Source organism: Vipera ursinii, assembly GCF_947247035.1.
Source record: "Vipera ursinii genome assembly, chromosome: 5".
Lineage (NCBI taxonomy): Eukaryota > Metazoa > Chordata > Lepidosauria > Squamata > Viperidae > Vipera > Vipera ursinii.
In genome coordinates, this window is record NC_139518.1 from 83,608,710 (window position 1) to 83,630,303 (window position 21,594).

At 45.3% G+C, this 21,594-nt stretch overlaps 1 protein-coding gene across 1 annotated transcript; it reads left to right on the plus strand.

The window, feature by feature from the left end:
• Positions 1-3,400: 3,400 nt before the first annotated feature.
• Positions 3,401-6,754, plus strand: DDIT4 (DNA damage inducible transcript 4). The gene is made up of 3 exons (XM_083363275.1): positions 3,401-3,597; positions 3,755-3,995; positions 5,305-6,754. The coding sequence occupies exons 2-3, from the start codon at positions 3,818-3,820 to the stop codon at positions 5,796-5,798; spliced, it is 672 nt and encodes a 223-aa protein (XP_083219401.1). The 5' UTR covers positions 3,401-3,597; positions 3,755-3,817; the 3' UTR covers positions 5,799-6,754.
• Positions 6,755-21,594: the final 14,840 nt, after the last annotated feature.

Here is a 21,594-nt window from a genome sequence, read left to right on the forward strand (position 1 = left end):
CTCATACCTACTGCTTCAGTGACTCCATCCAGCCACCTCATTCTCTGTCGTCCCTTTCTTCTCTTGCCCTCAATCTTTCCCAGCATGAGGCTCTTCTCCAGTGAGTCCTTCCTTCTCATTAGGTGGCCAAAGTATTTGAGTTTTAGCTTCAGGATCTGGCCTTATTTCTTTCTTTCCCTTCCTTCCTTCCCTTTCTTACCTACCTACCTTGTACTGCAGGGGTCTTCAAACTTGGCCCTTTTATGACGTATGGACTTCAACTCCCAGAATTCCTCAGCCAGCATGCCTGGCTGAGGAATTCTGGGAGTTGAAGTCCACAAGTCATAAAAGGGCCAAGTTTGAAGACCCCTGTTGTCCTGTATGAAGTTGCCTGAGCTACACCGGTGTTTAACTGATCTTCTCCCCTATTACTGTACTCCGAGACTCCCTACCCTTATCAAGAGGAGAGTGACGCAGAGTAACGATTTCTGGAAGTTAATTTCCAGAAAAGCAAGCAATGAATCAGACTTTTACAACCATAAACCTTCCAGAAGGTCAAAGCAGCTTACAGACAGAACTTCCTTCTTCGTCTCTCTCTCTCTCTCTTTTTTCTGATGAAACGGCCTCTCTTCTTGCACGCTCGACGGAGGCTTCCTTTTCCCCTCCCCTGCCCGGCTGCTCGTTTCCTCACTCGCCGATCCTGACGCAACCTTAGCCATGGCTTACAGCAGGGGTCTTCAAACTTGGCCCTTTTATGACTTGTGGACTTCAACTCCCAGAATTCCTCAGCCAGGCCCTTTTATGACATGTGGGCTTCAACTCCCAGAATTCCTCAGCCAGGCCCATTTATGACTTGTGGACTTCAACTCCCAGAATTCCTCAGCCAGGCCCATTTATGACTTGTGGACTTCAACTCCCAGAATTCCTCAGCCAGCGTGCCTGGCTGAGGAATTCTGGGAGTTGAAGTCTACAAGTCATAAAAGGGCCAAGTTTGAAGACCCCTGCTGTAAGCCATGGCTAAGGTTGCGTCAGGCTTACAGTAACCGTGCACAGAAGGCTCGGGTGCTCGGGAAGCGCTAGGACCCGGCGGGAGTCTCCGCCTCTGCTGAAGCTCTCGGGTCCTGCAAAATTCACCGTCCCCGACCTTCTTCCTCCGCCGAAGCCGCAGCGAGCAAGTCGCGTTGAGCAATCGCGCCGGGATTTCCACTTTCTGCCAGGGAACAGCCTGTATAGCACAAAAAGGGTCGTGTGAACGCGCCTGGCGCGTTGCCGATTCTCCTTGGGAATCCATCCCGCGTGCTGGACCCTGCTGGGGGGAAGGATTCTGTGACTTGGGGGCTGGTCGTCCGGGAGGGGAATTGAAGCAGATTACGGGCAAAATTAAAACAATTTGAACTAGATGAGCTTAATGGGGAATGCTAGATCTTTCCAGGCATGTCTTCCCTTTTTTTAAAATGTCTTTTTTTTTTTTGACAAATGCAACGCTGGGCTCCGCTTAAGGGCAGCTGTTGCTCCGCTTTGAGCACAGTAGCAAGTCTTTCGCCGCCCCCCCACCCCAATTTTGACCCGCTTCATGTTGCTCGTGGCGTTTCCACTTAAAAAAAAGAGATAGAATGGTATTAAGGTCCAAGTTTGACCGCCCGACCCCTTTGCCGAGGAAAAGGTTCAAGCCGTCCAAAGATTTAAGCGTGAAAAACGAGAAATCCAGCATCAGGAGACAAACCGGAGGATGGGGAGAGAGGTTGAGCGCGACTCTTAACCAGTACATTACACGTGAACAAACACGTTACACGCAGCGAGTGGAACTAGGTGTGTGAATCACAGGCGTCGGGCATCCACGGGGTGGTGGTGGTGGAAACAAACTCTAATCGATAGGGTTTCTCTAGCAAAAAAAAAAAGTTAGCAGAAACGAAGGGTCGCTTGGTGATAGCCGCGACTTCTTAATGCAATCCCAGATCGGTTCAGGCGTACTTTGAACCAATCAACTTGCCTCCGACGTGTGAATCCTATTAAACTGTATAGGAGCCGAACTTTTATATATGTTGGTTGCTTGAGCCATCATTCCCTTGAGGCCATTATTGCCTTATTCAAAAATGCTGGCTCAGCCCGAATTAGGGCCCATTAGAAAGGAAAGCGGAGGAGCCCACACATCCAATCAATCATCAATCAATCAATCTTTATTGTCAAAGTACAACATGTATACATTGAAATTAGCTGAGGCTAATGCTCTCTCCCCCCAACACACAGTGACAACAAACCATCCCACCACACCATGTGAACCAACTACACCACACACCGGCCTCCCAAGTCAATTCTGCATAAGATTATGTCCCATTGAAAAGTAATATTTATTTATTTATTTATTTATTTATTTATTTAATTTGTATACCGCCCTTCTCCCGAAGGACTCAGGGCGGTGAACAGGGCAATACATAATAAAAACAAGATACAAAAATTAAAAATTATTAAAAAGTAATTAAACAGCGATGCCCGTAATAAATTAGTACAGATTAAAAGTTAAGACCAATTAATACATAAGTATGTATGTATGTATTTGTTTTATTTATTCAATTTATATACCGCCCTTCTCCCGTAGGACTCAGGGCGGTTCACAAGGTTATTTAAAAAAACAGATACAACAGTTAACCAAACTTAAAATCAATTAAAAGAATTATATAAAACTTGCAATTAAAACCCCAGTTAAAAAACAAACAGTTAAAATCCCAATGAATATGCTCAGACCAGGCCAGAGAGCTCAAAGAGCCAGGTCTTCAAAGTAAGTTTTAACAGTCACGATAACTTCCCAGAACGAGGGAGCAACTCGGTCTTTCGTCGGGCTCAATTCCCCCAGGATCTCCTCGCCAAACCAATCTTGGCTCCACCACCTCGCTAAATGAGAAACCTGACAGAAAGCGGGGAACGAGCCGGCCTCCCCGGGCCCGTCTCTGTGTGTGTGTGTGGGGGGGTGTCCGCTTCCCACTGCGAAGCCCCAACTAAGTTCTACGCAGCTTCGCGTGGAAAGTAAGGGTCGCGTTCAGAAAAGCAGGATAACTCGAGTTTTCTAGGCGCGCGGCGGGGGAGGGGGGGAAAGCAGCCCTCTCCTCCCTCTCCTATTGTTCCACAGGCCCCGGGCCTTTCCCCCTCCCCGCGCGCGCCGCTTCCCCTCCCCCACCCCACCCCCAACATCCCAGCTTTTCAGCTCCGTCCGGCACGAAAAGAGGTGTGTCCCGGGCTGCTGTAACCGGGCAGGAGAGAACGTTGCGAACGTGCAGTCGCTCGCGATTGGCCCAGCCCGTCCTCCCGGCCGGCCAGTCAGCGGGCAAAGGAGCGAACGAGCAGAAGGGGTGAGCGTGGGCAAGGGGCGGAGCTTCCTCTTGACCTGACTATTTAAAGGCGGGAACAGGGGGCTGGGAGCGCTAGTGCCAAGGAAAGGGCAAAGAGAGAGCACGGAGGGAGAGAGGGAGGCGAAGCTTTGGATTGACGGGCTTCTTCTTTTTTTTATAAGCTAAATTATTCTTCGTACGCCTTGTTACGATTCAGGGTTTCCGCTGCTAGTCCTGAGAAGCGGTTGTGTTGTTGTTGTTTTGCACACACTCGACAGGCGTCCTGCAAAAGCCGGTAAGCGCTTCTTTTAGTCCTTTTTTGGGGGGGGTTGGCGGCGAGCGCTGCTTCGCCAGGTCTCTCCGGGTGTTCCCGCCGTGATCTTGGCCTGGCCACGATCCCCACCGCTCCAGAAGGGGACTCCGTGGAGTTGACGGTCCTCCTTCTCCTCCAGAGTCGTTTCTCCGGCCGCCGATTCCAGCCTCCAAGCTGCAAGCCCGGCCCTCCGTCGAGGAAGATGCCGGTGTCCTGGGACGGCTTCCCTTCGCTGCCTCCCATTCCGGAGCAGAGGGAGAAGCCGGCGCCTGCCTTTTCCTGGGAGAAGAACGCCTACCAAGAAGCGGCTAGTAGTCGCAGCGCCAGGCTGGAGAACTCCGACTGCGAGTCCCTGGACAGCAGTTTGAGCTCCGAAGGAGGTGAGTGAGTCGGCTGCCCTCCCCTCTTAGCACCTTTTCGATGGGCTGGACTACAAGGTCCATTGTGCTGAGCCGCGTCAGTTGGTTAGACGTCGCTTTGGAATCCTACCGGGGCTTGTTTTGATTCCAACTGAGCTGCATGCAACCAGCTTCTTCGTTCAGCACGATGGGAGTTGTAGTTCTAACCCCTCCCCCCCCTTTGAGAAAGCGCTAGGGCAGGGGTCTTCAAACTTGGCCCTTTTATGACTTGTGGACTTCAACTCCCAGAATTCCTCAGCCAGCAAAGCTTTAAGACAGGGGTCTTCAAACTTGGCCCTTTTATGACTTGTGGACTTCAACTCCCAGAATTCCTCAGCCAGCAAAGCTGGCTGAGGAATACTGGGAGTTGAAGTCCACAAGTCATAAAAGGGCCAAGTTTGAAGACCCCTGCGCTAGGGTTTTGGAGAGCCTTCATGAGGAAGCCAGACCAGAGAACAAGCCCACCTTTTTAGGCTTTTTTCCTGCTGTCTTGCTTTTAGGGATCTCTTAAAGCGGGGGTCTTCAAACTTGGGCCCTTTTATGACTTGTGGACTTCAACTCCCAGAATTCCTCAGCCAGCGTGTCTGGCTGAGGAATTCTGGGAGTTGAAGTCCACAAGTCATAAAAGGGCCAAGTTTGAAGACCCCCTGTCTTAAAACTTCAGCTGACGCTGGAAATCCCTGCTTGTGCGTTTGCTCTGGGAGTTTTATTTTATTTTCATTCCATTTACGGTATATCCCGCCCTTCTCCAAAGACTCAGGGCGGCTTACAAGCTTAGCAGTAGCCTTCATTCTATGTATATGCCAGCTTGTTAGGGCTTTCTCTTTGTTGGGGGAGAAAGGTGTTTTTATTTTATTTATTTATTGATGGGATTTATATCCCGCCCTATCTCCCGAAGGACTCAGGGCGGCTAACAACAAAACATATAATAAGTACAGAAATCAAGATAAAAATAAAATTGAAATCATCTGTGCAATAAATTAAAATTAAAAATTAAAAAATAAATTAAAAATTCTAAATATAATTAATTAAAATGCCTGTCAGTCCAGATCAGCCTGGTGGAACAGGAGTGTTTTGAGGCCGCGGCGAAAGGATTGGAGATTTTGGGCCATCCGAAGCTCAGGGGGGAGCTGATTCCATAGGGCTGGTGCTCCCACAGAGAAGGCCCTCCTCCTGGGGGTCGCCAGCCGACATTGCCTAGCTGACGGTACCCTGAGGAGGCCTTCTCTGTGTGTTTTTGTCTATAGGTCCATGAGACTCAACGGGTTGCTTTGATTCGTGTTTTTTTCAGATGCCCAGGAGTATCTGGATGAAGTGTCCTTGCCAGACTTCGATTTGCTAAACGATCCTGAGGATGAGCTCTTGTGTGCCAACCTCATGAAGCTCATCCAGGTCACTCTGAACAAAGCCAAGCTCTACTCCAACCGCCCCTCCCGACTCTTCATGCCCAATGAGCTGGTCGCCCAAGTGAGCAAGGAGCTGCTTCACCTGGCTTACCGAGAGCCCTGTGGCTTGAGGGGAGCTCTCATCAATCTCTGCGTGGAACAAGGAAAGGCGTGTCACAGCGTGGAGCAGATTGCCGTGGATCCAAACCTGGTGCCTACTTTCCAGCTGACTCTTGTTCTGAGACTGGATTCCCGCCTGTGGCCTAAAATCCAGGGACTCTTTAGCTCCGGTTCTGCTTTCTCTCCAGGCTTCAGTCAGTCCCTGAAGCTCAGCACAGGCTTTAGGGTCATCAAAAAGAAGTTGTATAGCTCTGAACAATTGCTCATTGAGGAATGTTAAAAGCATCCTCTTAGCTTGGACCAACTGAGCATTTACTCTTAAGTTGGGGCCATTCCCAGCCCAAACTGGGGAAGTATGTTACCTAAAGGGCTATGGAACATAAGCTGATTTTTTTCAAGAAGTGGTGGTCCCTCTGGAACCACAGTAGGTTAGATTAGATGGAAGTTTGATTTACAGCAATAGTGGGAGATAGTCCGAAGAGAAGGCAGAAGGCAACATTTGACTGTAAGAACAGCACTCTGCTACTTAACTCTGACCAGCAACAAAGCTCACTCCTGTGTAGGCCTGGATACACTGCTAGGTTTAAAGTCCTCGTCTGCCAATTGGATGACTTTCTCTTACTGATTTAGCAGTATTTTTTTTCCTGACAGCTGATAACTTTACAGCAGCAGGGCTGCCGCTAAAGATAGATGAAGGTTGCCTTTTTTTCCCCCTGTTAAGCTTCTAAAAAACAACAAATGGGAAGGAAAAAAAGTAGATAGTAATCAATGGATGTCTGGTGAAAGTTTGGTGTGTGTTAATAAGTGTTAAGGTCTAAATGGACCAAGCATGTGTAACATTAATAGAGATGAATGTGAAGACGTTCCACTACTGACACTTGGGCAGCTAAAAGAAGGCAGCTAAATATAGACTTCTGGCTGAATTGGGGGGGGGGGGGAGGAGATTTAATCCACTGAGCACCGCTGTGCAACTCCATTTTTTGTAAATGAGACCAGTGGGAGGGACAGAGCAGTAGGTGAACTGGGCCCTGTCTGTGATTAGAAATCCTGGGGGATGCATAAGAGAAGTGTAAGGTGATGCTAAGAAGTTGCAATGGGGGCAGGACCCCGCGCGGTAGGTCTCTGGTGCTTCCGTTGATTACCAATTCACGTGAAATACACTTGATGTTCAAGTTTTTGAAGAATTTCTATGCAACTTGGTTTTTTTACTTTCCTGATAAAAACATTTTGTAATAACTTGCTGCTTGTTCTTGTTTTTATTGGCTAATTCCTAAGCAATTGAGGGGGAAAGAAAAGAAGGGAAAAGCAATTCTGCTCAGTGGGAAGATCTTGACCTTCATGGTGCTGGTTTCTTGTTCACCATAATATAAGTTAGCATTAAAAGATAAAGAGACCATATAACACTATTAAGCTATCAGTTACTTAGTGTATTGTTCATTTTTCTTCCAAACTTAAATGAGTGCTAAGCAATAGGTTATGTGATTATGTTGACTTCAGGTCACTAAGAAGATACATAATTTTTCTACCCAATGGAACTAAATTTCAAACTCCCTGAGGAAATCATGTAAGAGAGGGTATTTCCTTCCAATTGCACTTGTTCTGGAGGAGGTTGTCAAACCCACTGATTGGAGTTAAAAAGTCCAGAAGCTTACTTAGATTGGTGTTTGTCTCTTTGTCACATTTCACATACAGATATCACTCCAGAAAACTTACTTAATAAAGTCTGTGTTTTTTTGCTACAAAATATTCAAGAAAGAAGCAATGGGACCTTTTATTATGTGCAATGAAGACTTCAACCTTAGCAGGTCTCCTTGGGGAAGACAACATTAATTACAATGGAGAGTAGAGCTGGGATTCTAAATTAGTTCAAAGCCCCTAGCCACCCCACCCCCGCCCCTGAGTTTGGTGTGAATTCCTCCGTTTCCATGGATTAAATTCATACTTTCAGAAATATATCTGAAAAGTACGTGTACATCTGATCATGTTAACAGCACAGTACAAAAATAGTATCGGATGATATTTCCTTTACGTGTATATAAACCAATCACATTACTCAAGTAAGCAATGTTACTGCAAGTGAAGAAACAAGAGTAAGAAAAGAATAAAATAACAGGCAAGGGTATAAGACAACTGAAAATCTATACCAACACCATTATACTTAATGCTTGCAAACAATCTTCCCTGCATCCATATACCAGTTCATAACCTTGCATTCTGTTCTTCAAACGTCAACATAGGTGTGTATCGGGATGGGTTGACTGACAAAATTGCCAGGATGTGTGTTTGGTTTGGCATCATAGTTGGGAGCAGGTCCCTTTGCATTTTTGTGTGTGTGAGTGAGCAGGGAAGATCTCAACCCCTTCCATCCATCACTTTCTTGAGTCTTCCCCATTCATCAGCTCCATCCAACTAGAACTGAGGAGAAATTTTCTGTCAGTAAGAGGAATCAACCAGTGGAACAGCTTGCCTCCAGAAGCTGTGGGTGCTCCGTCACTGGAGGTTTTTAAGAAGAGATTAGCCAATTGTCTGAAATGGTATAGGGCAGGGGTCTTCAAACGTGGCCCTTTTATGACTTGTGGACCAACTCCCAGAATTCCTCAGGCAGGCACGCTGGCTGAGGAATTCTGGGAGTTGAAGTCCACAAGTCATAAAAGGGCCAAGTTTGAAGACCCCTGGTATAGGATTTCCTGCTTGAGCAAGGGATTAGACTAGAACAGGGGTGTCAAACTCAATTTCACTGAGGGCCGCATCAGCATTGCGGTTGCCCTCAGGGGGCCAGGTGGGTATGGCCAGGGTGGGCGTGGCCTACTGGGTGGGCGTGGCTAGAGTGCGTATGGCCTACTGGGTGGGCATGGCCGACTCTACATCGTTCGCATCAAGGGTGTCTATGGGGGCCTGGGCAGGGGTGGGACAGATCTGAGGGTCTCTGGCAGGAGGAGGGTCTCTGGGCCAGGGCCAAGGCAGAGGGGGCCGTTCCTTCACTGTTTCCAGGATGGCTTTGCGGGCCGCATGAAACCACTTTGCGGGCCGCATCCAGCCCCCGGGCCTTGTGTTTGACATGTCTGGACTAGAACATCTACAGTGGGGGGGGGGATTATTTGATCCCCTGCTGATTTTGTATGTTTGCCCACTGACAAAGAAAAAATCAGTCTATAATTTTAATGGTAGGTTTATTTTAACAAAGAGATAGAATAACAACAACAAAAATTCCAGAAGAAATGCATTTCAAAAAAGTTAAATCAGCAGGGGATCAAATAATGTTTTCTCCCACTGTACAAGGTCTCTTCTGAGTCTGCTATTCTGTTAACCTTACGTGCTTTTTCATCTTCTGGATCTGCTCTTCCTTTATTTGTAACCAGGATTTGCACATCTTGATGTTTCTTCATCCATTTCCTTATTTTAGTAAACATTCTGCCCAGATAAAAAAAGTTCATCTTTATAACTTTTATATTTTTTTATTGAAACTTTTTACATATGTAATAAATGTAAAGGAAGAGTATAAGGCAAAGAGAAAAGAAATAAGAAAAAGGGGGAAATAGTGTGAAGAACAAACAAGGAAAAAATGTAAAACACAAATCAGAAAAAGGAAGGGAACTTCAGACCTTTTTTCCCCCAACATATAAACAAACTCATCATTCCATCTTCCTCTTTAACACCACAAAAATTCCTTCAGCTCCCTATTTAATACTTTTTCAAGCATTAAATCCACAAATCAATGCTTTTTTTCCCCCACTTCCATCACAGAAATGGAAAAGTACTTTATAAGGAACTTGTTTTATCTCTGACCATCCTTATGTATAACTGATAAAGGAGAATATTTGTAGCTCCAAGCTCTCTGAGCTTGGTTGTTTTCTTGTAGATGTTTCATTATCCAGCTGGGTAACATCAGGGCGGAAACATCTGCAAGAAAACAGCCAAGTTCAGAGAGCATCAAGTATTCCTTATGTATAACTTTTAGACATTAACTCTGTTTCCCCTGTCAAACACAACTATCTTGCTCTTTAATCATTGTTCAGAACCATTTTCCTGGTTGCATTGTGCAACTGAATGTTTGCTACAAGTAATTCAGATTCTGTCCAGCAGCATAAATTTTCTACAAAGAAAAGAAGATATGTATCTTCCCAACCAAACACACTCCTTCTGTCCCCACAAATACTCTTGACAATTTATCTATGAATTTATTAAACATCCAAGAGAAGATCACATCTCCTTGACTTACTCCCTTTTCAGTACTGAATCATTTTCACTGCACCATTTTTTTTGCACTCAGCAGCTAATCTTCATATTCCTACAAAATATTCCATAACTCAAGCCTCTTCACTTCATCATTAACTTTCTCTAAATCAGCAAACACCATATACTAGCTTTCTCACATTTATACGTTTCTCTGTGGCCTTACAGAAGAGAGAAAAAATATATCTGTTGGACGTTGCTTGGCTTGCCTTTCTCCAATGTTGCTCATATTATAAGTTTCTACATTTTCAATCAAAATCCTGTCAAAAGTTCTCAGATGCACTTTGCAAACTAATCCCCTGTAGTTTTCACACACATTCTGGCTTCCTCTCCATTTTTATAAGGGAACAATAAAAGCATTCTTTGAATTGTCAGACCACAGTGGTAGCCTTTAGGCAGTCACTTCATAAGCAAGTCGCATCCATATTTTATCCAGTTAGACCAGGGATGTCCAACCTTGACAACTTTATTTATAGACTTCAGCTCTCAGGCTGTCTGGGGAATTCTGGGAGTTGAAGTCCATGGATTTTAAGTTGCCGAGGTTGGACAGCCCTGAATAGACCATCCTCACCTGTAGCCATGCCACGTTCAGCCTTTATAAGACTCATTTTTCAGCACTTTTAAAATTTCACTTCTACTCTTCCACATATAATTTTCATTCTCAACAACATCTCTTAAATACTCTTTCCAATATTCTCTCACTTTCATCCTAAATACTTTCACCCCTTTTAATTTTTAACAGAATAAGAGAGTAACAGAATAACAGAATTTTAATTTTAATTTTAATTTTAATTGGGGTTTTATTTATTCAGGGACGGATATAATTCTTTTTAATTTGTTTTTAACTTTTGTATTTTTGTTTTTAATCACCCTGTAAACCGCCCTGAGTCCTTCGGGAAAGGGCGGTATATAAATGTAATAAAATAAAATAAATAAATAAATAAATAAACAGTTTGAAGGCTCCTTTGATGTCTTCTAGTCCAGGGGTGTCAAACTCAATTTCATTGAGGGCCGCATCAGCATTGCGGTTGCCCTCAGGGGGCCGGGTGGCTATGGCCAGGGTGGGCGTGGCCTACTGGGTGGGCGTGGCTAGAGTACATATGGCCTACTGGGTGGGCGTGGCCAGCTCTACATCGTTCGCATCAAGGGTGCCTATGGGGGCCTGGGCAGGAGTGGGACAGATCTGAGGGTCTCTGGCAGAAGGAGGGTCTCTGGGCCAGGGCCAAGGCAGTGGGGGCCGTTCCCTCACTGTTTCCAGGATGGCTTCGCGGGCTGCATGAAACCACTTCGCGGGCCGGATCCGGCCCCCGGGCATTGTGTTTGACATGTCTGTTCTAATCCAACTCCTCTGCCCGCCCACCCCCGCCCTTTGCTTAAGCCGGAGACCCTCTACCATTTCAGACACGTGGCTGTCCAATCTCTTCTTAAAAACTTCCAGTGATGGGAGCACCCAGAATTTCTGAAGGCAAGCCTTTCCACTGATTAATTGTTCTCGCTGTTGGGAAATTTCTCCTTATTTCTAGGTTGGTTCTCTCCTTGGTAAGTTTCCATCCATTCCAGGTCCTTGGTAGGTTGTCCTGCCTTCAGGTGCTTTGAGGCTAAAACATACATAGAACAGTTGAAGGAATTGGGTATATTCTAGTCTAATGAAAAGAAGGACTAGGGGTGGCATGATGGCAGTCTTGCAAAGAGGTTTTCAAGAAGACCCTGGCCAGCTATTTGTCTGGAATTGTTCTGTACCAGCCTGCTACCGGCCCTGCAGAAAAAGCAGGGACAACCCCTTTACAAATGGCAAGAGGCTGGAATAAAGCCTGCCAAATTTATTAACATAAAACAGAGCAAAACAAGACACCAACCATGAAACAGGAGCTATGAAACAGGAACTATTCAAGCGGTTGCCTTCAGAAAACCAGCCCTCCCACGCATTCCCCTTTTATACAGTTCAGGGCGTGGCTTCTCTCTGCCTCCTTCCGAGGTGCCCCATTGCCTTCCTCTGTTTACTCCTGATTGACTGCCTCCTGCGTCGGGCGTCCTTGAACAGGGCCAGCTGTGGGTCATCTTCATCCACACTGTCAGGCTCACACAGCTGGGTCTGCGTCGTGACCAGGTGGGAGGGGCCTGGCTGAGGGCTCTGCGGAGCCTCAAGGCCATCATCAAGCTCTTCAACACTCCCCTCCTCCTCCTCTGAGTCGTCCGACCCAACTGCCAAACCCACAGGCTGACCCTGAATCACAACAGGAATGTTATAGGGCCATGGTGGCGAAGCTATGGCACACGTGCCACAGGTGGCATGCAGAGCCCTCTCTGTGGGCACCCCAGTCCTAGGCCTTCAGCTGGGTTTTATAAAACATGTTCACTTTAGGCCTCCGCCACCATGTGCAAAAAAAAAAGGTTCAATCAATCAATTTCAACTTCTTGCAGGGGAAAAAAAGTATCTTGCAAAGTTGGAATTGATTGATTGCACTTTTTAGTTCCACCCAGTCTGCCGTTACCACCACAGCCATGCCCACCCAATAGACCACACACCCCCAATGGGCCACACCCACCCAGCACCCGACGATACGTAAGTGGGTTTCGGGTTGCAGTTTGGGCACTCGGTCTCTAAAAGGTTCGCCATCACTGTTATAGGGTTTCCTGCTTATAGGCAGTCCTTGGTTACTGACTACTCGCTTACCAACCATTCAAACTCACAACAAGGCTGAATGAGTGATACTTACGAGTAGTTCTCAAAGTTACGGTTACAGATGATTCACTTAACAATGGTAACCAGAGACTGTCATGGATCTACCCCGGGCCTCTCTCTGGATGCGACTTCAGAGGAGAGGGTGAGTTTGAGTTGGCAGAGGAAAGCACAGCTGCAAGGGTCGGCCCAGATTGGGGCACGGAGAGTGCTAGCCTGGCAGAGCAGACTCAGCTGGGTCGATTGGAGGAGCCACAGACTGAAGCTGAGGGAGACGAGCCACAGCTGCAGCAAGCTGGCTAGGTGAGGAAAAGGAGCAGCTGCTGCCCGTTAGCATGAGGAGGAGGTGGAATCCGCACCTCCTGTTCTGTACCAGCCTGCTACCGGCCCTGCAGAAAAGGCAGGGACAACCCCTTTTACAAGAAGGCAAGAGGCTGGAACTAAGTCTGCCAAATTTATGGATACAAAAGCAAACAGAACAAGACACGAACCATGAAACAGGAGCTATTCAAGCGGTTGCCTTCAGCAAACCAGCCCTCCCACGCATTCCCCTTTTATACAGTTCAGGGCGTGGCTTCTCTCTGCCTCCTTCTGAGGTGCCCCATTGCCTTCCTTTGTTTACTCCTGATTGACTGCCTCCTGCGTCGGGCGTCCTCGAACAGGGCCAGCTGTGGGTCATCTTCATCCACGCTGTCAGGCTCACACAGCTGGGTCTGCGTCGTGACCAGGTGGGAGGGGCCTGGCTGAGGGCTCTCATCAGCAAGCTCTCCAACCCCCTCAGCAAGCTCTTCAACACCCCCCTCCTCCTCTGAGTCATCCGACCCAAATGCCGAACCCACAGGCTGACCCTGAATCACAACACCTCCTCCCGATCCACAGTCACTTAGGGCAGAGAGGAGACAGGCACCAAGCTGGTCAGCTAGACCAGGGCTTTTCAACCTTTTCACCCACACTACCACTTTTAGGATATGGCAACATCCGAATACCACCAGTCGCCTAGCCAGGTGTTAAAAACGTGACCAAAAAAAAAGGAAAAAAGTGATGAAGTACAGGTAGTCCTCGACTTACAACAGTTCGCTTAGTGACTCTTCAAAGTTACAATGGCACTGAAAAAAGTGCCCCCCCCCAAGCCACAGCCGAGCAAGACGCCTGCCCGCCCACCTGGTGGCGCTCTTCCTCCTGCCCGAGGTTTTCACTGTGGTGAGCATTTCTGTTGAGGATTAGCAGTGGGGGTGGAGTGGGGGGTGTTTGGTTTTTATTCCCCCCCCCCTTCGTCTGCTGGATGGTTGCAGCAGGTTTTGGTCACTTCACATGACCCTGGGACACTGTGACCGTCATAAATATGAATCAGTTGCCAAGCATCTGAATGTAAATCACAAGAACCTGGAGGTGCTGCAACATTCCAGCTGATCGGCACTTCTTCTGGGCTCAGAAGCACCAGGATCAGCGCCAAGCTCTAACTGGAGCCTGGCTCTGATCCTGGTGCTTCCATTGCGCCTTGACAACCCCGAAGAAGCACTGATCCTGGCGCTTTCGCTGAGCCCTGACAGCCCTGCAGCTCCAGCCGTCTCTCGCTCAGGCTTGTGCGGTGCTGCCACCGGTTCAGCTCATTCCCCTCCCCCGCTACCACTTTTCTAGGATGGTCGCATACCACCTGCCAGGTGCCAATGTACCACAGGTGGTACCCGTACCCCTGGTTGAAAAGCCCTGAGCTAGACTACTCGCAAGGAGGCAACCTCGCCTCTCGTGAAGGGCTGCACCCGCATTGCCTACTTAATCCCACCCCAAGGATTTGAGTGTTTCTGGAGCAACATGCCCAGTTCCATTGTGCACTCATGCCCATATATCCTGTCCTGTTCGACTGGTGGTCTGCTTTCCTCATTTGTGCCCAGTGACTCTCACCGTGCTGAGCTTGGAATTTGAACCTGCACAACAGGGATGCTTTCTGAGGACCTGTTTGGGAGAGGTGTTGAATAAACACCTGTAGAACTCTTGCTGTGTGTGTGAGAGAGACAGGGGGGGGGGGAGTGGGACAACACAGAGACTGCTAGAACTGCTATTGCTAACTGCCATGGTCTCATGACATCACACATTGCTTAGCAATGTAAATCCCAGTCCCATTTACCTTTGTTAAGCAAGCACTAATTCTAACTCATGTTCTCTACCATTTATTCGTCTTACATTCTAGATTGCAGTCTTCCATACGGCAAAGTCTGCAGACTTCCATGAGCGTTGATGCTGTCCCTCAACCTGTTATTGACCAGCAACAATCACACTTCAAAAACTGAACTGCATCAAGGCAAAAAGGTAGCTATTTAAAATCCAACTAATGGGATAATAGTTAATGTTAATAGTTCCTGTCTATTTAATAATTTCTTCTACTGGGCACATTAAATATTATAATATGGAAGGAAGACTGAGATGCAAATTACATCAGGGTATATGTGCTACTAACCTACTGTAAGATAAACAGTCCTGTGGCATGTTAGAAGCTATATTTGTCATTGCGTATAAACTGTTTCATGGTAAAAGCCCATTCTCTGAGCCACAAATAAGAATGCACATTTGTGTATGTAGAAAAGTGGTGTTAGAAATCCACTATCTAACATACTGCTTAAAAAAATAATAATGAATCTCCCATTGTTTCAGAGGCCTTCAGTTTTTTTTAAAGCATGTGTTTAACTGAGCAGTCCTGCACTTTTCTTGAAGCCAAAAATTTAAAGCACGATGATAGGAATTTACAATGTGTAAATGCAATATATGGGCCAGGAAAATCTGTGGTCAAGATGGCTACCACATCCACATGATGGTAACCCCACTCTTTTTTTTACATGTATCACCCACACAATTTACTTTTTAAAAGGGTGGAGCTTCAATCACATAAATACCACCATATTGACTTATTTTACACTGTCTCTCCTCTATGGATGTCCTTGATGCGGACCTGCCTTTAAAAATTTGGAAACAGCAATTGGTTCAAAACAGAGCTGCAAAATTATTAACTAGGATTAGTATTCTTCTTTATGTACATACTGTATATGCCTCGTCCATCATCTTGCCTCAGATCCTGCTTTGCAGCCTGTTTGTTTGTTTTGGAAAGGCATTTTGAAGTTTTCATTTCGGGGAATGGTTAGGAAAACAACTTGTCTTCTGCAACTGATCTATAGGTAATCACCAATTTATAGACCGGTTGCTTAGCAACCATTTGAAGTTATGATGGATCCCCCAAAAGCTACTTATGACTCAGTTTTGAAGTTTCATATCCAGGTCCCCTTCCCCAGAGTCACATGACCCTATTCTGGGAGCTTGGCAACCAGCCTGCATTCACAGCTATTTGTGGCATCCCATGGTCATGTGATCGCGATACAACATTGGAAACCAGTGTTTACTTCTGGTTTCTGGAAAAATCTGCCCCAGAGCAAATAATGGGTTTGCTTAATGGCTATTGTATTTCTTTAACAACTATGGTATTTGGTTTACGTACACCATGACAGCTGCACAAAAGGTCTGGTCACATGGTGATTCACTTTATAACTGTCAAGACTTGTGATCATAATTGTGGGTTCAATTATGGTGGTAAGTTGATGATTACCTGTATCTGTAAGGCAGTAAAAACAGTTGGTTGAACAAAACTGAAGAATACAAAGAAAATGACAGCTATATCACTAGTTCCCAGGAAAATGCAGCTGTACCCCAAGAATAATGAACTGTGCCAGCAGAGTTTCTAATTGGAAAAGCTTATAAAATGCCCTGCTTGAAATTGTACATTGACTGAGACAGCATTAGAAAATTACACATGTTAATTCTATACTAAATCTTATCTGCAAGATCATGGAATTACCCATGAATCATATGTGGAATGTTCAGTTTTATAGTGCTGCTTACCGCAAAATTTTGACGTGGGCATAATTTCTTCATGTTGCAGGATAGGCAACTAATTCCATTTGTTAGTAAGCAGGGCAGGAATAGCTCATAAAGCTGCTGAAGAAGCATAATTTTGCTTGACTTCAGTAGATTCCCACTGACAAAGTGAATTTGAGTGCAATATATTTCAAAATGTATTGATGAGCTAGCATCTTCGTGTAACTAAAAAGACACTCTCTTATTTGTTAAGGCATTTGAACTCAACCTTTGATAGGAGAAAGCAAGCAAATTGGTACATACTGCCATCTTGGGAGGCAAGACCCAATTAGTCTTCCTTTTGGTCAAGCACTTTTGAAGAAATCAAGAAAGTCACTCCACAAATCCTCCTGCTGTTTTATGGCTAAGTTTTCCTATATTGGAACAGCTTTGGTTGAAAACCTTATAACAAGCAATAACCCTGATTACTTTCACCTTGTACCACACCGATCAGGCATGAAAGTGCTGATCTTAGGACTCTGTCTTGCTTCTCATTGGTTTCTAGATGTCTTTAATTTTCTTAGCTTTGCAAGCATGATATCAGTGCTACTAATTCTTACTGTGTGTGTGTATTGTAATATAATTACAATTATACTGTATACAATATCACAATTGTAGTATACATTGCAAATACAGTAAGAGTTAACTTAGCCTTGATATTTGTCTGTGCATCTGTCTGTCTGTCTGTCTGTCTGTCTGTCATCTATCTATCTATCTATCTATCTATCTATCTATCTATCTATCTATCTATCTATCTAATCAGTTAAAAAATCTACTTAAATACAACTGCTTGAAACTTGCTTTAGAAATTAGAAATGGAAGAGCGATAGGTTTATGGTGCCACAAACAACTATTAGCTTCTCATGCAACCTGAAAAATCTGGTTTCCGTTGAACCTGATCCTCAGTATTGAACCAAAAATCTGTCTACAATATGATGAATCTCTTATAGCAGCTTGACCTTCCCAACTATATATATCCTCAAATAATTCTGTGGAATATAATCCTGGAACTACTACTGTCAACCGTTGGCAAGTACATCCAAAAGAACTGAATCACATGTTCCTTCTCTCCAGTGTCCAAACTTCAAAAACGGATCTCTTGTTGTGAATTTGTTAACAACTGACGTAGATTGGATAGGTGGGATGTTTCCAACCAAAGTAGATACCAATGAGACAGAGACCTGATTGGTTGGTGTTCTTCTGTACTTGTACTTTGATTACGAAGGAGCAAGCAGCAGAATAAGTAAATTATTTAAACTTATAAGTTTTAAGAGATGCCCTCACTGAGCTAAATTAAATAGTTTGCAAGTTAAAACTCAATCATATTTGCCGCAATAGGATAAACAAAGGCATTTCTCCTTCTTTATATATTTTAAGCATTTAGAACTTTATCCGTACATACTGGCATTAGGATAGAGTTTCTTTTGTGTATTTATCAGGATTATGGGATGCAGTCTGAAGTGCACCAAATATTATGTTTTGTAAACATAATGAGGAACTCATGTTGCTACATTCATTAGATACTACATTTGCAAAAGTGTCAGACATTAGATTGCCAGTATCTGGATGATCATCAAATGGCAGCAAATGAAGTTTGTTCCTTTGCTGCTCGGTCAATGGTCATCTGGATGTTTGCAGCCTTGTAAGATAATCCGAGTCACAGAAATAACCCAGAGCTCCGAATAGCCAATTGTCTACTCCAGGGGTCTTCAAACTTGGCCCTTTTTTGACTTGTGGACTTCAACTCCCAGAATTCCTCAGCCAGGCATGCTGGCTGAGGAATTGTGGGAGTTGAAGTCCACAAGTCATAAAAGGGCCAAGTTTGAAGACCCCTGGAGTAGACAATGGAACAATTAAATATGAATGAAAATCCCAAATCACTTAAGTACTTCATGTCATTTCATGAAGCAGAGTAGTACTGATCCTCCAGATACCTTTGAACCAGTGGTGGGATTCAGCGGGTTCACACCACTTCAGCAGAACCGGTAGCTAATTTTTTGTTGCCCAGGCCCAGAATAGACTTCCGGAAGTGGCATCCACACAGAGAACTGGTTGTTCACATATTTGAATCCCACCACTGCTTTGAACTATAATTACCACCATCCCCGGCCCACAAGACTAGTGGTTAGGTATGCTGGGATATATAGTTCTGGAATAACTGGAAGGCCACAGATTGCCCATCCTTGCATAGATAGTGAGAAGCTAAACTCCATTTCTCTCTGCATCTGACATTTCTGAAATGTCAAGCACCAGAAGGCATGCTGCTTAGAAAAAAGAAAATTATTCTGTTGGATTCTAGGAACACAAGCTTTGGGATGGGACTAGGAGGAGAGATGTGATTGGTTGCAGCATGCAATCAAATGAGGACAACGAATCTCAGGAAACGCACTGCATGACCATCACAGCAGCTGATGGAGGCCATGTAATTTGAAACCAACAGTTAGTGCACTAGACTAGAGAAGACAGCAGGCACAGGTAGTACCAGCCAAAATTCTTGTTGTTCTATCACACTACAGCTGCTGCCTCAAAAGGGAAGACCTAGAGGACTGTTCTTGAAGTTAAAGTCATGGTGGCATTGCTCAAATTTGGTCACTTCAGGCAAAGCATTGAAACCACAGAATCTATGCAAACTGAAAAGGATATTGTCTTTACCATGAAGGCAAACATATGTATCCCAAGATAATGTTGCAAGATCCAATCTGGATCAATCCCTGGGACTAGAAGTTTTACTCTTCTATTTAGCTCTGATTAATTAAAAGATTAAAACTGTAATACCAGTGACCCACCCATATTGGATGTTGTCTTCAACCAGGCTTTCTTACTCCAAACATGTTTGATTTGGGGTAGGCTGATTAAAAAGTGGAGGAGGAAAATGCCACCACCTTTGGAAGACTGCAGAGGAAGGTGTCCTTATCCTGTAATGTAGCAACTTTTCCTTGTAACCAGTAGCAACTTCTCATTCATGTTATGTAAGGCTTGCTGTTGAAGCAGAGTTGTGACATTCCTGCAAAGTTATTGGAGCTCCTAGAGATCATTAGGACAGACAATATTCTTTTTTCTTTTTTCTTCCCTTTCCCCTTCCTCCTCTTCCTCTTCCTCCTCCTCCTCCTCTGATCCAAAGTTGGAGACCCACAAACAATGCAGAGTTCAAGCAGACCATTACAAGTCCCAGCAGCAGCTCTCCCACCAAATGAATTACTAAAATTAAGGTCCGCAACAACCCAACAGTGTGGCACAGTTGAAAGAAATTAAATCAGTAGATGCAAAGGACAACCTATTTCTTTTATGTTGTTGTTGTTGTTGTTAGCTGTGAAGTCGTGTCCGACCCATCGCGACCCTATGGACAACGTTCCTCCAGGCCTTCCTGTCCTCTACCATCTTCTGGAGTCCATTTAAGCTCACGCCTACTGCTTCAGTGACTCCATCCAGCCACCTCATTCTCTGTTGTCCCCTTCTTCTCTTGCCCTCAACCTTTCTCAACATTAGGTTCTTCTCCAGTGAGTCCTTCCTTCTCATTAGGTGGCCAAAGTATTTGAGTTTCAACTTCAGGATCTGGCCTTCTAAAGAGCAGTCAGAGCTGATCTCCTCTAGGACTGACCGGTTTGATCGCCTTGCAGTCCAAGGGACTCACAGGAGTCTTCTCCAGCACCATAGTTCAAAGGCCTCAATTCTTTGGCGCTCAGCCTTTCTTATGGTCCAACTTTCACAGCCATACATTGCAACTGGGAAGACCATAGCCTTGACTGTACGCACTTTTGTTGACAGGGTGATGTCTCTGCTTTTTAGTGTGCTGCCTAGATTTGCCATGGCTTTCCTCCCCAGGAGCAAGCGTCTTTTAATTTCTTGGCTGCAGTCCCCATCTGCAGTGGTCTTTTATAGTAAATGAGTAACTTAGAAAAGGAAAAAGCATTTGTTAAAATTCTCTCCACATAATTATTAAAGCTATATGACATGCTGGCTTTCTCTGTGTATGGTTCCCTGAAAAAAAGGAACCTCAGACTTTAAAATAATTTGCCCAATAAAACCTCCCTCTGATTTCCACCATGCTTATTCAAAGGGAAGGGAAACTTAGATACTCTTTAAAGGTAAAGGTAAAGGTTCCCCCGCACATGCGTGCTAGTCGTTTCCAACTCTAGGGGCCGGTGCTCATCTCCGTTTCAAAGCTGAAGAGCCAGCGCTTGTCCGAGGACGTCTCCGTGGTCATGTGGCCGGCATGACTAGACACCAAAGGCGCACGGAACGCTGTTACCTTCCTACCGGAGTGGTCCCTATTTTTCTACTTGCATTTTTACGTGCTTTCGAACTGCTAGGTTGGCAGAAGCTGGGACGAGTAACAGGCGCTCACTCTGCTACGCGGCACTCGGGATTCGACCCGCCAAACTGCCGACCTTCTGATCGACAAGCTCAGCGTCCTAACCCACTGAGCCACCACGTCCCTAGATACTCTTTAAGGTACTTGAAATAGCTTTCCCTGTACTTCCAGGGGTAGGAGCAGCCTGTAAACCTGACTAGCATGACAGTATGGGACAGGAGGTGCTTAATTCTTCCAGTATGGCCACATTTTCTAATCAAAATATCCCGTGCCCAGGGCTTTTTTTGTCATAGAACGCCCAGAATGGAGTTCTGGCACCTTTTTTGGATGGAACCTTGTAGGGTAGACAAGGCGGGTTGTATGACATGTGTGAGTTCCAGCACCTTTTTCTTTTTTTTTACAAAAATAAAAAAGCACTGCCCGTGCCCCACTACTTTTTCTACCCACAGAAGAAAATGGTGTCTCTCTATTTTCCCATTCAATGTTTCCAATACAGAAGGAAGCTGTATGGCTAAAGTGGTTTTGATCAGGCAAAGAAAAAGATTTTTTGGGGGGGAGGGGAAACCACGAAGAGCCTTTTGCAGGTAGTCCTCAAATTACAATCACAGCTGCGCTCAGAATATCCACTGCTAAGCAAGTGAAGTGAGTTTTGGCCCATTTTATGACCTGGCTTGCCACTGTTGTTAAGTGAATCACTGTGGTTGTTAAGTTAGCAACACGGCTGTTAAGCAAATCTGGTTTCCCCATTGGCTTTGCCTGTCAGAAGATTGCCACATGTGATCACACGACCCTGGGACACTGTAACCGTCACAAATACATGCCAGTTGCCAAGCATCTGAGTTTTGATCACAAGACCATGGGGATGTTAACAGTCATAAGTGTGAAAAATGATCACATGTTCTTATGTTGATGCATGGGTGCCACCTCACCTGAGAAAGGAAGCATAGAAAG

What these genes read in the sequence shown, in the direction of transcription:
- DDIT4 (XM_083363275.1), top strand. Translation starts at nt 3,818, where the DNA reads ATGCCGGTGTCCTGGGACGGCTTCCCTTCGCTGCCTCCCATTCCGGAG. An exon ending in CAGTTTGAGCTCCGAAGGAG is followed by an intron (nt 3,996 to 5,304) that starts GTGAGTGAGTCG and finishes TGTTTTTTTCAG; the next exon opens with ATGCCCAGGAGTATCTGGAT.